This window comes from Melanerpes formicivorus, unplaced genomic scaffold, assembly GCF_026170545.1.
Source record: "Melanerpes formicivorus ecotype bairdi unplaced genomic scaffold, bMelFor1.0.p_v2 SCAF_1, whole genome shotgun sequence".
In the NCBI taxonomy this organism is placed as follows: domain Eukaryota; kingdom Metazoa; phylum Chordata; class Aves; order Piciformes; family Picidae; genus Melanerpes; species Melanerpes formicivorus.
The window spans coordinates 15,949,154-15,964,768 of NW_027142353.1; the positions used below are offsets into that span (position 1 = coordinate 15,949,154).

Below are 15,615 nucleotides of genomic sequence, written 5' to 3' on the forward strand. Positions count from 1 at the left end.
GTTCGAGCACTCAACAAATGAAGGTGGCAAGAAAAGGGCAGAACATTTGAACCCGTGGGCCTATTATTAAAAATGTAGCAGTTTCTGTAAAAGAAATGCATTAATGGTATTCAGGGGTGAAAAATGACATAACGTATTAGAGTAATTTATAGTCACTCTTAGTGAAACACTATCTCAGAAGAAGATCTGCAACTTCTGGGACAAAGATTTTGAGTTGGAAGGAGACTTAGTTAGGAATTTCTCCACATGAAGACTGGCTTTTCACCTGACATTTCTTGATGTTGAACTGTTGTTGAACTTTGCACTATCTTTCTCCAAACATGAATTGCAGAAAACAACTTCACCTTCAAGTTACTTCCCAAGATTTCATACCAATGTTTAGATTTATATCTAATAAAGAATTCAGAAAGTATTTAAGTTCTTTGCTGCTAACTACGCTTCCCTTTTCCCACTGATAAGTGCAAAAACTCTCATGAGATTAGAAGCCTAGATACTTCCCCTCAACCTCACTCCTCCCAAGGTTCCTTGGTTCCAGTTAAAAAATTTAGTCCAATCTGTATTCTGTTCTCATAGCACACAAATCTCTCTAGAAGCATTTAAAAGTAGGGAAACAATTCCATATCTCTGTCTCATGGTGCTCATGTTATCATTTCAATTTCTTACTCAAAGCAACAATGCAAGTGTTTGCAGAATTACAGGTAAGAAAATACTTTAAAAGCATTATCCATATATAATAATTGCTGAGCTATATCAGTGTTTGATAGACCTTTAAAACACTACACAACTACTTTTCTAAACAACGTCTATTTAATACCATTCTTACTTAATACCACCTCAAGAAGTTTTCTTTTTGGCTTCCTCAGTAAAAGAAAATTAGTCAAATGTCACATATTTTTGCAAGACGGCCTAAATATTTCCTTATAAATAATGTAATTGGTAACAGCACACATTCAATAAGCAACCTCAAAAAGATGTATAGAAGAAATTCAGTTTAAATATCAACATCATATTGATTAAAATTCAGCATTTGCTAAATGTCTTAACTTCTTAAAGTTACTTTGTTAACAAACAAACAAACAAACAAACAAAAACCCCAGCCAACCAAAAATTAAAAAAACAAACCAACCAACAAACAGCAGCTTCAAAACAAAAACAAAACACTTTTGTTCCTCATAGGGAATCCTACATACTTTGAAAATGAGATTCACTGACTACAGTCTTCTGACTTTTACAAATTCATGCATCTGTAGCCTATCAGTCAGTGTTTCATCCAAAGTTGGCAAACAGTTCTCTGGAACTTAACAAATTTGGCACTCTAACAAATTTAATAGTGATATAAAATGCAATATTATTTTTGCTTATCAGAAAAATAAAGTAATAAAGTTTGCATAGTTTGTTTAATAGCTTTCTTCTTTTTAAATTTAAAGGTCTTTTTAATCTTTACACCCATATGCTTCAGATGCACTGTAACAATACACAGTTACCGTGAGAGTGTAATAACTCATTCTATACCATATACATGATATAGCAAAATACGCAATGAGAAATAACAAACTCCTTAAACAAGAAACTATCAGACAGATAAAGAAATAAGCATTTATATGGCTAAAATCAGGTTAGGTCTAAATCCATTTACAGAAAAGGTGTAGGGTGTCATTTTTCCCATGGAAGGTTGGAGTCCTGACATTAATCCAAGGAAGTCTAGGCTTCCTTTCCAAAAAGCAAATTCTGGAAAACAACATGTCATGGCATTCACCAAAAATCTGAACACTTCCAAATCTTAGCCATTTTCAGCTTAAAAAATTACTTCCATTTGGATTTTCAGGGCCTTTAAGGTATTTAAGTAAAAATTTTCATGAATTAATGAACAAAAGAAGGAAGAAATCAAACTAGTCAGTCAACTTCGAAATCTATTGAACTTCTGTCATATTATACAAAATCAATTTTGGGATGACACTTTTATTTTGCACAAGGTCTTGGAGAAGGCACAGAGCATGTAGGAGCTTCAGAGCAGACAATAAATCCTTGGCAAAGTGTGTTGGAAACTTCTTTCTTTCATCTTTTCTTGTGGCTACCTAGACACCACACCAACCACTATGCAGAAAGAAGGCCATCTTCATTACTGTAACAGTACAGTATTTAATAATTGTCTCTTTACTAGTTAATTGTGTGGGATTGCGACTGTTCCCTAGCACTGAGGCCCATTGGCGCAAAGAGCTGGCATCCATACTACCAAGCTGTCTTTCGTGAAGGTGGCCCCTTCCAGACTGCCTACTGGGACCAGTCATTAGCCCACGCTAAATCCTGAATTGTAAGCAGGATGTGTTTGGAATGAATACAATCTTGCATAGGGCAGAAGCAGGCCAGTGACTGTTCTAACAATCTGACATTACAGGCAAGCAAGATGCAGTGCCTGAGAATTATTTATAGCTGCTAAAGCAGCTCAAACCACTCCATGAGCTACAACAAGATATTCAGAAAAAGGACTAATATCTGCATATCAACAAAAAAAATCTCAGGCAGACCACTATTAATTTTAATTGTGCTGTAGTAAAACATTATGTTTGGGGTAAATAATTTCATAAATTGGTGGGATTCATAGAATCCAAGTATGCCCATCTAAGGGTTAGTCATCTCTTTAAGGGCAGGAGGGGAAAGTACGAACCATGATCATTCATCTTATACTAACAGAGAAACATAGAAGAAATAGGCCAATTGCCTCTAATTTAGAGGAGCTGCCATTCCACTGAGAACAAAGGCTAAAGAATCTCACATTTTGATGTCTAAGTTCAAGAGATGAACCTTACCTGGAATATGTTTACAATAGCTATATTGGAATGTGTTGGAATACGTTTACAATATAGGGTACATTTAACATGACTTGACTTTGGGTTCCCTTCCTGCAGGCACCTGCAGAGTTAAAAATGGTCTGTCATGAACGAACTCTTTCCTTTTGTGTTTCTAAATACAAGCTGACTCAAGTCGTAATGTTTCAATATACATATATATACGTATACTGGGGATGAGTAATATTTTTGGGCAGTACAGGCCTTCTCACTTTTTGCTACAATGTACAACTTGAGTATTTCTTCTTATCAACAAGCTGTGAAATCTAATCAGCTCTTGCACATAAACGTGTACACACTCCTCAGATGCTCCCTTTTTTCCCCCAGCAGAGACTCTTTTGGAATGTCTCCTGTTACTGTGATCAAACTGCAAATAATTGATACACCAAAGGGAACAAGAATAAGGAAGACCACATAACATATAGAAGTTTCACTGTTTAAGGTTTCAGAGAAAAAAACCCACAAAACAGAATTTAGATTACCACCCCCTTTTCCCCCTCCCTTCGCTCCTCAGGGAAAAGATAGGCAGAGGAGGTATGGGGTAAATGGAAGGGCTTGCACGGAATTAGAAGTTAAAAAAGTAATTTTAACAAATAATAAGAGGTGTTAATGTAACAGGAATGTACAGAGAGATTGAGGAAAGGGCTGTATACAGATATATACACCAAACCCCATACTGGATGGCAATGGAATCTCTCACAACACGTGGATGCAGGCCTGACCGCACGAGTTTTCCAGCAGCCAGCAATAGCTCCCCACCAGGATGGAAGGCAAAAGGGAACAGAAAGGGAAGGAACTTCCTGTTCCCTTAAACAGAGGATAGGCAGGAAAGGGGAGGGAATAACATGACCCAGTGACACACTTGAGGACCTATGGTCCACCTGCCCACCTGTTAACCCTTAAACCACAAATAAAAGGAAATCTGCAATGTGTCCAGAGACGGTAGCATTTCAGAAGCACTGAGAGAATAAGAGAGATCTTTCATGGGGTTAATGCTAACAACCATCAGAAAAAAACATAATCTTCCCTGAGCTGTGAAATTAAAAGTCCAGTTTTTTACATATTTGGGCCATTTGTAACCTACACATTCTTATCAGTCAGATTAACCTTACATAAACCCATGCCTCCAAATACACTCCAATATGCACATGGCTCATTAGAAACAAAACTACTTGTGCAGATTTGTCCTCTAAGCACAAAAAAAAAAAAAGAAAAGACAAAAAAAACTGTATTTTATCTCTTTTTTCACAACACAGTTGTTGTGGAACCTCAACACAGAATCTTGTCTCTTAAGACCTTCCAATAAAGGCATTTGCACACTGATTTCTTTTTTTTCTGTTCCTCTCAGAAAGAAAAGCTAAAGCTGAGCCAAATGACTGAACAGAGAAAGGAAACACATCCCTTTACTTTTCTTGCCTGTAAGCAGAAAGAGTGCAAAGCTGAACTAGAACACACATGCCAGATTTCATAATTCTGGAACAAAATGATTGGTACTAATCTGTGCAAGAATCACTTATTTTGCTGTTATTTCCTGATAGGTGAAGAGACATGCTGTGATTTAATAGCCATTAATATAATGAAGAGGACTGACATACAACAAAGCCAACTGGTTACTTTTCAAATTTTACAGCTGAGGGTAATTTATGGTCACAGTAGGTGTTCTAGCTACTCTGTGGAATTGTTTCTATTCTTTTTAGTATATAAACATTAAAAAGAGCAAGCACATGCACTTAGAAGTAACACATTTCACAGAATGGACAGTTACACAGTTGTATTCCAACCTCTTCAAAACCGTGTAAGAAATCAAAGCTGATTCATAGTATCATAGTATCATTCAGGGTTGGAAGGGACCACAAGGATCATCTAGTTCCAACCCCCCCTGCCATGGGCAGGGACACCCCACACTAGATCAGGCTGGCCAGAGCCTCAAAAAAAAAAAAACGCCGCCGGATCGCCAGTCAGCATTGTTTATGGTTGGAACTACGACGGTATCTGATCGTCTTCAAACCTCCGACTTTCGTTCTTGATTAATGAAAACATTCTTGGCAAATGCTTTCGCTCTAGGCCGCCTTGCGCCGGTCCAAGAATTTCACCTCTAGCGGCACAATATGAATGCCCCCGGCCATCCCTCTTAATCATGGCCCCGTTTCCGAAAACCAACAAAATAGAACCGGAGTCCTATTCCATTATTCCTAGCTGCAGTATGCCGGCGGGCGGCCTGCTTTGAACACTCTAATTTTCTCAAAGTAAACACTTCGGGCCCCGTGGGACACTCAGCTAAGAGCATCGAGGGGGTGCCTAGAAAAAAAAATAAAATGGCACCCCAGATGGGACCTCAAGGTCCCATTGACCTCAAGGTACAGTGTACACAGGTTATATCATAGATCCATGGACACATGTATGCTGAAAGGGCCTCCAGAGTTCCAAGAGCCCAAAATTCTGCCCAAGCCAATCCTATTACAGCAATTTGCTCTTGCCTGTGGCCCCCAGACTTTTCATCCATGAGTATCCCCAGGTCTTTCTCCACAGGGTTGCTGTCAGTCCATTTCTTTGTTGATATTAGGCATTTCCCCAGGCCAAGTGCAGAACCTCGTACTTTGCCTTGTTGAACTTCATGAAGTTCACATGAGCCTCCTGCTTAAGCATGTCGAGGTCCCTCTGGATGGCATCTCTACCCTCAGTCACACCAACTGCACCACTCTGCTTACTGTCATCTGCAAACTTGCTGAGGGTGCACTCATTAGCCTGTATACGTATTTGTTCAGGTTCTTCAGGTGATCTCAAACCTGATCTTCTCCTACAGTGGGAAGGGTTTAATTCAGCAGTCCCTGCCTTGAGGTTCAGAAGCTTGAGGGATGTGGGAAAAATACCCTGAATTACTTGCATTGAGCTATCCTGATCTTCCATCAGACAATCAAGGTGACTGAAATTACCTCTGATTAGCAAGGCAATTGGAAAAATTAGCAAGGCAATCCTGAGGCTCCCTTCAGCTGTCTAGAGAAGACTTCACTTGCATCCTTTCTTGATCAGGTGGTCTATAGCAGACACCTGCTACATAAATCAATATATCATGTCTGAATAATTACATAAATATACCATGTATAAATAATTGTGCCTGCCTTTTGCATACCCATTTAAAATTCAGAATTTGTTTTGTCCATCTCTGCCTTTCTTCCTGGTGAGAATAAAAGTTACTGAAATATAAAAATGCTATACTGAAAAACAGCACATCAGGTTACTCCCATTGCAAAGTGGTTGCTACTCTGCCAGCCAGAAATGCAATGTTTAAAGATTCCTCTGTTATATTATATCCCACAGTCCTAATTACCAAGTATCAACTTAAAACATGTTAACTTTCTCTCTTTTTACCTCCTCTCAAGCTCCTCACTGTGAAAACAAGTACCTAACTTCAGAATGTTAACAAACTGCATTACAGAAGTTTTTGTGAACTACTTCACTTCTGCAGTATCATCTACATTCCAGAAACAATTTCCAAGATATCTTGCTTCTACCTGAACAGATTAAAAAAACACTTACATAGAAACAAAGTGATTCCTGAACCATTTATTACTGAGTTATGAACACTGCAAATTATGGGTTCACTGTAGAAATTAAATGTTCTCTTGATTTACACTCTTTCCTTGGCTGCTCTGTCCTTAAGTGTTATCTCCCCAAAAAGACTAAGACTAAAAGGCAAAAGCAGGCGGATCACTGACAAATGAATCTCTCTCTCTAGAGAGACATGCTGAATACTTTCTGATCAAGAAAGATAAATAGCTTTTTTTAAAAAATCAGATATGGAAAAATTATGAAATATTCTCAGCAGTTCCAAACTGGCTTTCCAAACAAAAGGCAGCTTCTAGAGGATCCTGCTTCAATTAACATATACAGAGAGGCACATACAGAGCCTGAATCAAAATCAGTAGTTTAAAATTGGTAATCTAAACTTCTAATAAACAAACCTAGGAGGTGCATGACATAACTATGTATCTGTATTTTTTCCTCTTAAACTTCAACAAACTACAAGTGGAGGTCAGAGTGACAATCCAACATGTAAGGGTATACCAAACTGTACAACAAGCACTGCTATGCCCACTCATTCAGCAGTACAGTACTGATATAATAAAAGCGCTTCTCAGCTTGAAGCACACAGATGTGTAAGAGCTCCGTCTCAAAGTTGATGAGGTGAAAGCCAGAGATGTGATGCGTGACTTGCATTTGTGTTCTGTTCTTGTTACACCAGCTAATAACATTACTTGCTGCCAGGCTGTCTACTATAGTGCTTTAATTAAGACCTCCTTCAGAATGCAGGGGTCATGCAAAATGAATGAAAACAGCAGGCCAAATTCAGAGATGATGTACATTAGAGTAATTTACACTTCAATTAAACAGTGCAATTTACATAATAAGAATCTTCAGAAAAGAGCTGGTGGCAGGAATAGTAACCTAGATTTTACTTTAGGTTTGTTTACACTTTTCTGTTCTATCTTCATCCTGCCATATAAAGTATAGTGAATTATTAAAATTGCAACTTCTACTGTCATGTTCTTTTACTAAGTCAAAAAAGCAATAGGCTTTAGGAAAAAAAACTATGTTTTTTTCTATAGACAACTTAGAGAAACAGGAAATTTTTTTTGATTGACTGATTTGGCAAGATCATTCCATGGGAGGACTCCAAAGTTTTCAATGTGTAACAGCACTTAGAACAAAAGAACCAGAGAGACATAAAACTATAGTAAATAAGGCTTCAGGGGTAATAGCACAGAACTGGTTTTCATGATCTGGCACACTCCACCAAAAGCCCTTCCGCCCTTTAAATGCATCATATTCATCTGTAGAGACTTACCTGTTGGAGGGATGGTCAGATTAGCATTACTATATTATGGGTTGCATAATTTTAGAAATCTTAAAGGTTTTTATGAAGCTATATGTAGATAGATATGATCTATCCCCAGAACTTATTTACAATCTGAATATTTTATGTTATGAAAAGAAAGTCAGAAGAGGACTGCATAGTTACACATGTATTTAGGCATATATTTAGCACACATTATTTCATCCGGTTTCCATCCTCTCTTGTCAGTACACAGACAAGAGTTTTTCTATGTCTCCCTCTTTCCTTCTGCATCTTAGTGTGTTGTATTATCAGAAACTTGTAGTATTTTCTGTATCAGCCAAGGCTTTAATGAGCTATATTTTAGAGCAGCATAAAATGTGTATTGTAAAATAGGGCAGCCAAGATATCCCAAAAGGGATTAGGACATTACAGATGCCACTGGCCAAGGACACTGCTCTTTGGGGCCATTATTGACCCTTATTCCTAAGCTTTGTTTCCAGACTCCGGGAGATGGTGTCCTGCAGATTAGTAATATGCATTACAGAATCCATCACTGAACATAAGGGATTGATTCACCATCTCAGTTCACCACCAGGAATCTTTAATAATGCATTGACTACTGTTGCTCTTCCACTAAGTCAGTCAATATCTGATGATTTTAAATAGAAAAGAAACAGCAAAGATACCATAAAGTAATTCCATCAGTAAACTTTCAAAATGTCATACAACTTTTGAACTCACAAATTTAATATTTTGAAAATGAGACTTGGGAGTGTTTGCAAAAACATCACAAATCTTTTTCAGTGGAGAATCAAAAGAACTTTTCATATTTCAGATAGCCAATGCTAGAGCATAAGTGTAAAGAGGGAATTCCACAATTTCATACTCTCCCTATGGCAAATAGAAGCATTATGGAAAAGAGATTAAAATGGTAAAAGACTCTGCCAATAAGAAGATTTGGCATTTATCTGGTTTTGGATCACTGCCATGGGACAGCTACCTTCAGCAAGCATAAGTGATGAAAACAAGATTATTGAAAAAAGCTTTCACCTATTATTCTCAAAATCTGTTGTTTTTATTTTCAGTTCTCCTCCTGAAGGCTTTTTTCATTACAGATATTTTGAAATGTGCTTCTGCCTTAAGGGGAAACTCAAGTGAATGATGACTATTTTAAAGAGAAAAGTAATTTGTCTTGTCCCCTAATCCTGACAATATGCTATCTCTTTCTTTCTTACCGTAAGGATTCTTTTGGTGTCTCTTTTCCTTTATCTCTGACCACAGTCTTGTTGTATAGTGTGTTCTTAAAAGAGACAGACTTTCACTGTGCAACTATTACAAGTTTTGCAAAATGCACAAAAGCTAAAAAGCCTAAACTTTGAAGGAAATATAAATTTTGTTAATCTTGGAAACAGAATATCACAACTGAAGCTTCAGACTCCTCCACCAGAAAATCTGAGTGCATGTCAACACATAGAGATATGAAAAAAGACTATGAAATGTAAGACCATAAAAATGATTGCAAAAGAGTACATTAGGTACTACAACTGCTGCAGAGCAACATAGAAACAAAAGGTATAGATGAACAGAAAATATTCTTTAAGGAAACACAACGCATGACATAGTCACAGCAACCTTATTTAATAGGTCAAAGCAGTTCATGTGTGGAATAGGATGCCAAATGGAGAATCTGGAGGTGCAGGTGCATAACTAAGAGCTGAGCTCCAGAAGTGCCATGTGAAATATTACAACAATGCTACCAAGCTACGTTCAAATGGGAAAAGGTAACACTTCTGTTTACTTTGGAAATTCCTCCTCCTTACAAAATCCTCACTATGAACTTCAAAAAAATGGGGGCTGGTGTTAGAAGTCCAAGGTCTTTCCCATCCTAGAAGACTTGAAAAAGTTTGTGTTTTACTAGAATTCTTTATTTGCTTGTGTAACACTTCCACCCATGACAAGATAGAATGAGAAAAGTAGGATTTTAATATGGGACCAAAGTATTTAACTGCAAGTTCAATGGCAGTTTTTCATAGGACCTGTCACCTACACCAGCAGTACATGAACAAACTCACTTTTTTTTATTATATCCAAAATATGATGGAATAAAAGGGGAATACAGGGAGTCTAGGGCTCTGGGCAGCCTAATCTAATTGTAGATATCCCTGCTCACTCCAGGGGGGTTGGACAAAATGGTATTTGAGGGTCCCTTTCAACCCAACACAATCTGTGAATCTGTAAAAATGAACACTACGCAGTAAATTGTGGATGATTAGGCTAAATTATGTGTGGGTTTTTTTTTCTCCAATTTCCTAAATAAAATTGTTCATAACTTTTAAACAAGATACCATATTCTATTTTAAAATGGCATCTTTAATGGGAATGTTTTTTTCAGGAATAATATCTTATTCCTTCATTACAGCAGCCATTTACTGTACTCTCTCCTAGCTCTACGTCTATGCCATTTACACTCCTCACAAACCTTGTTAAACTCTTCTTGTTTGGTATTCTGAGGAAGTGAAAGTCACTATCAGTCAACCCTTCTGTTCCAATAGATACTGCTTGCAATTTATTTGAATATTTTCACCAAAATATCATCAGTGATGCTACTTTATCTGAAAGGGACTTATTTCACTGCTAGTATCTCAACAGGGGGATACAGCCAGCATTCATACTCAGGTGTTTGGTTTGGTTTTTTTTTTTCAGAAAGCCAAGAGGATAGAATTATTGTCATTAATATTGAAATCTTTAAACTCACCCTTCTCACTATACCTAAAAATTTTCAACACTTAAAATATAAATAGAACAATGTGTTCCATAATTTAAGACTGTATTTTTATTCAAATTGAATTTGGGTTTAAGACTGTCATTCTTTTTTCTGTCATCTCTCAGTGTACAATGAAATTAAATCACAGAACTGACTCCGAATGCTCAATATACTCAACTCCTTCTGAAGCAGCTGAGAGAAGAGACGTTCAGCATCCAAGGAGTACAGGAAAAGAGCTAATATAAAAAAGGAAAACCAATAAAATACAACTAGACATATTGTGGTGGGTTTGGAAGGGTAAGGCCAAGAAGCCTCCTCCCTTCCCCCTTGTAAGGTAAAAGGGAAAAAAAAATTGAAGGGAAGGGAAAAAAAAACTCACAAGCTGAATTAGCAAAGCAGTGGAGCTATATTTACAAAGCAATGTAGGGTATGCAGGGGAATATTTACAAATTTACAGTATCTACAATATATACAAAGATATACAACAGAGTAACACAGAAATGAGAGTAACCCCCCTCGGCAGAGAGGGGGTTCCCCACCTCCGCTCTCCCCTCTCTCCCCCCCCTTTCCCCAGAGTGGGATAGAAAGAGAGAGAAAAGAGAGGAAAAAAAAAATGTTAGAAGCAGTTCATGTTAATTGGAAGGGAGTTAATACCAGCCTGTATCTGGACTTCAAGGCCGAGGCCTTGGCAGAAAGCCCAGCACAGAGACAGAGAGCTGCTGCACCGTGGAGAGGCGGAAGCAAGACTGAAGATGGAGTGCCGGAGTGCCCAGGATAGTCCCAGCTCACTCCCAGTTCAGAAGGTGCTTCCTCCCACTTTACCAATGAAATAGTTTAGATTATTCTTTCCGTTTACCAACTTCCGTCCACCATATTCCCTTTCTTAAGGGGGCAACGTCAACCGGCCACAACATATATATGTGTGTATATATATAAAATCAAGTATCAATACTCTTCTCTTTTACTTACAATTCTTAGAATCATGAAGACGACAGTTAATTCTCTACAGATGCCCATGTTTCACCTAACTTGTAACCAAATAGTCCTTTGAGAATTTTTAACAAGAAGAGAGATGTAGTTCAGTGGAGAATTGTAGCTTAATTAAGAGAAAAAGCAAGAAACAGTTTGTTGACGCATTGTTTTTACCATTCTGGTACAGCTCACTCTACGTTTACTAAGTTATAAGCTACTTAGAAAAACACAGTTATCACAGTGCTAACTTGGGTGGACAACCCACAATTTTTGACTGTGTCTATTAGTAAAAGAACAAATTGCAAATTAAATGACATTTAGAGTCAAATACAATAATTCGAGAACAGTTTTAGACCTTTCCCAGAATATACTTAAGTGGGCAGAATTTGTAACAGCTTCAATTACCTGTTCAGACAAAAGTCTGTCTGGTATTTACTTTTCACATTTTTAATGTATCTTTAGTAAATACTTAACTGCAGCAATCTTCAAAGCTGGTACATAAAGAAAAAATATACAGCAGCTGATGACAGAAAAAATAGATGTCCTCTGTATTCTTCTCTCTTCTCATAACTCACAAGTTATGCAGGTGTTTTTCATGCACAGTAAGCCAAGAAATCACATTTTCTAGTACTAGTAATGCTGGACATAGGTAAAAACACTTTTAACAGAAGTACATTTTAAGGGCATGAAAAATGTTCCAGAAATGTGCTTACCTCTGCCAGAGCAAGGTAAATTAGAATTTCCTTGGCATTTCTTAGCACTTTCTTCAACTGACAACGGACAAGAACGTGGATGTTCACACTTCTTCCCAGTCCATCCTTCTTTACAGTCACACTTTCCACAATTGCACTGTCCATGACCTTTACAATGAATATAATTAACAATTAGCTTCCATACTGGTGACAGGTATTAAAACCTCATGGTAGATGAACTTCATGAAAATTGTGGTCTCAATTCACTATATCTACTTCTCTTTTTCAGATTAGCAGTTGTCTATGATTCCATTTGAGACATGCTTCTTCCTTCTTTTTTTTTTTTTTTTTTTAATTAAGGCTGTTTTACCACTTGGAACACACTCCTCAAAAAAGTGTGGAACAAAGGCCACAAATACAAATTTCAACACTCTCTGGAAAACTTTGACCATCAAAATGCAATATTTCATTTACCTTTATGTTACCATTCTTGCAGCATACTTATCAATACCATCTTCTATCTACTTGCAATCAACAGGATGCACTAGAGGCAAACTACATCACACAGATTTAAAGTCTCAAATCAGTGCCTTTGAATAGGGCAGCTGGGTGTGGGTTTAGTATCTCATTAGCTAACTTGACTCTTCCTGACCATGTCTAAACCTAGCAATACAAACACTGTTTTCACTATGCAAGTTGAGGTGAGGAAAAGCTGAATTCCATAAAAGTTTTTCTGGAAAATGTCTTTAGAAAAATGAAGCAGTATGTTAGTTCTCCTCTCATAATTTTCACATAGTTGTCATTCAATGAACACAGGATTCCAAAGCAATGTTCTGATATCTGCTTGCCTATCCAGATACTTCTAGAAAAGCCATAGCAAATCAGATTTTATATCTCTTTCAAACCATACTTCCATTTAAAGACTGGCTTATATTTCTAAAACATATTTATTTATCACTCAGAAGAAGAAAATGTGAGGAAGCAAGCATCCTACGAATTATTCAAGGAGTTCCCAGGATGCAAGTCACCATTTCACATGAACTTTTCTTTACAATAGTTATGCATTTTTCTCAAAAAATGTTAAAGGCATCCTCTTGTTTAGAGTGTAGTTTTAGACTAGATATTATGAAGAAATTATTACTGTGAGGGTGGTGAGACACTGAAACAGAATGTCCAGAGGGGTTGTGGATGTCCTTTCCCTGAAAGTGTTGAAGACCAGGTTGATGGGACTTTGAACAACCTGATCCAGTGGATGGTGTCTTTGCCCATGTCAGAGGGGTTGGAACTACGTGATCTTTAACGTCCCTTCCAACCCAAACCACTCTGCCCATTTTTCTATCCCTTGCCTTCATGTGTATATGCTGACAGGTTGCAAACTGGACATAGAATCATAGAATCAATAGGGTTGGAAGAGACCTCAAAGATCATCAAGTTCAACCTGTCACCACAGACCTCATGACTACTAAACCATGGCACCAAGTGTCACATCCAATCCCCTCTTGAACACCTCCAGGGATGGTGACTCCATCACCCCCCTGGGCAGCCCATTCCAATGGTTAACAACTCTCTCTGAAAAGAACTTTCTCCCCACCTCAAGCCTATACTTCCCCTGGCACAGATTGAGACTGTGTCCTCTTGTTCTGGTGCTGGTTGCTAAAGAGAAGAGACCAACCCCATCCTGGCTACAACCACCTTTCAGGTAGTTGTAGACAGCAATAAGGTCCCCCCTGAGCCTCCTCTTCTCCAGGTTAAACAATCCCAGATCCCTCAGCCTTTCCTCATAGGGCTTGTGCTCAAGGCTTCTCACCAGCCTCATTGCCCTTCTCTGGACACATTCAAGAGTCTCAATGTCCTTCTTAAACTGAGGGACCCAGAACTGGACACAGTACTCAAGGTGTGGCCTAACCAGTGCTGGGTACAGGGGCAAAATGACTTCCCTGCTCCAGCTGGCCATACTATTCTTGATGCATACCAGGATGGCATTGGCCTTCTTGGCCTCCTGGGCACATTGCTGGCTCATGTTCAGCCAGCTGTCAGCCAGTACCCCCAGGTCCCTTTCTGTCTGTCTGCTCTCCAGCCACTCTGACCCAAGCCTGTAGGCGCTGCATGGGGTTGTTGTGACCAGAGTGCAGCACCCCGCATGTGGACTTGTTGAATGCCATCATGTTGGACTTTGCCCACCTGTCCAGCCTATCAAGGTCCCTCTGGAGAGCCCTGCTATCCTTTAACCAAGCAACACCTGCTCCCAACTTGGTGTCATCTGCAAATTTATCGATGACTGACTCAATCCTTTCATCCAGATCATCAATAAAGATATTGAATAGGATGGGGCCCAACACTGATCCTGGGAGGACACCACTAGTGACTGGTTTCCAGCTGGATGTGGCACCATTCACCACCACTCTCTGGGCTCAGCCCTCCAGCCACTTCCTAACCCAGCACAGAGTGTTGCTGTCCAAGCCACGAGCTGACAGCTTGGCCAAGAGTTTGCTGCGGGGGACGGTGTCAAAGGCCTTGCTGAAGTCCAGGTAGACTATGTCCACAGCCTTCCCCACATCCACCAGGCAGTGACCTGATCATAGAAGGAGATCAGGGTGGTCAGGCACGACCTGCCCTTCCTAAATCCATGCTGGCTGGACCTGATCCCTTGGCCATCCTTCAGGTGCACAGTGATTGCCCCCAAAATGATCTGCACCATAATTTTCCCCCGCACTGAGGTCAGGTTAACAGGCCTGTAGTTTCAAGGTTCCTCCCTCTGGCCCTTCTTGTGGATAGGCATCATGTTGGCCAGTATCCAGTCATCTGGGACCTCTCTCCAGTGAGCCAGGACTGGTGGAAAATGATGGAGATAGGCTTGGCCAGCTCATCTGCCAGCTCTCTCAGCAGCCTAGGATGGATCCCATCAGGTCCCATGGACTTGTGAGTATCCAAGTGGCTCAGCAAGCCCTGAACTAATTCCTCATGGATTTCAGGGGTACTACACTGCTCCCTGACCCCATCTACCAGTTCAGGAGGCCAGGTATCCTGGAGACCTTCTGCCTTATTGTTGAAAATTGAGGCAAAGAAGGTATTTAGAACCTCAGCCTTTTCCTCATCTTTAGTTACAATGTTACCCTCCCAGTCCACCAAGGAGTGGAGATTCTTCTTGCCCCTTTTTTTAGCATTAATATATTTATAAAAATGCTTTCTATTGTCTTTCACAGAGGTGGCCAGCTTAAGTTCTAACTGGGCTTTTGCCTCTCTAATTTTCCTCCTACATGACCTAACAACATCCTGAAACGTATCACAAGTTGCCTTCCTCCCCTTTCCAAACATGACACATCCTCTTTTTCCCCCTTAATTCCTTCAAGAGCTGCTTGTTCATCCAGGCTGGTCGCCTTCCTCTCCAGCTCATCTTTCAGCACATGGGAACTGCCAGTTCCTGTGCCTTCAAGAGCTCCTGTTTGAAGTAGGTCCAACCATCCTGGACCCCTTGGTTCTTAAGGGCTGCTGCCCAGGGTACTT

At 39.3% G+C, this 15,615-nt stretch overlaps 1 protein-coding gene across 1 annotated transcript in view; it reads right to left on the reverse strand.

Annotated features, from left to right (window-relative positions):
* ITGBL1 (integrin subunit beta like 1) overlaps positions 1 to 15,615 on the reverse strand; it is a 175,057-nt gene that overhangs the window by 79,460 nt on the left and 79,982 nt on the right. The window contains exon 7 of the mRNA XM_068162690.1: positions 12,133 to 12,279. Within this exon, the coding sequence (XP_068018791.1) occupies positions 12,133 to 12,279 (147 nt within the window). The remainder of the gene's footprint in view (positions 1 to 12,132; positions 12,280 to 15,615) is intronic.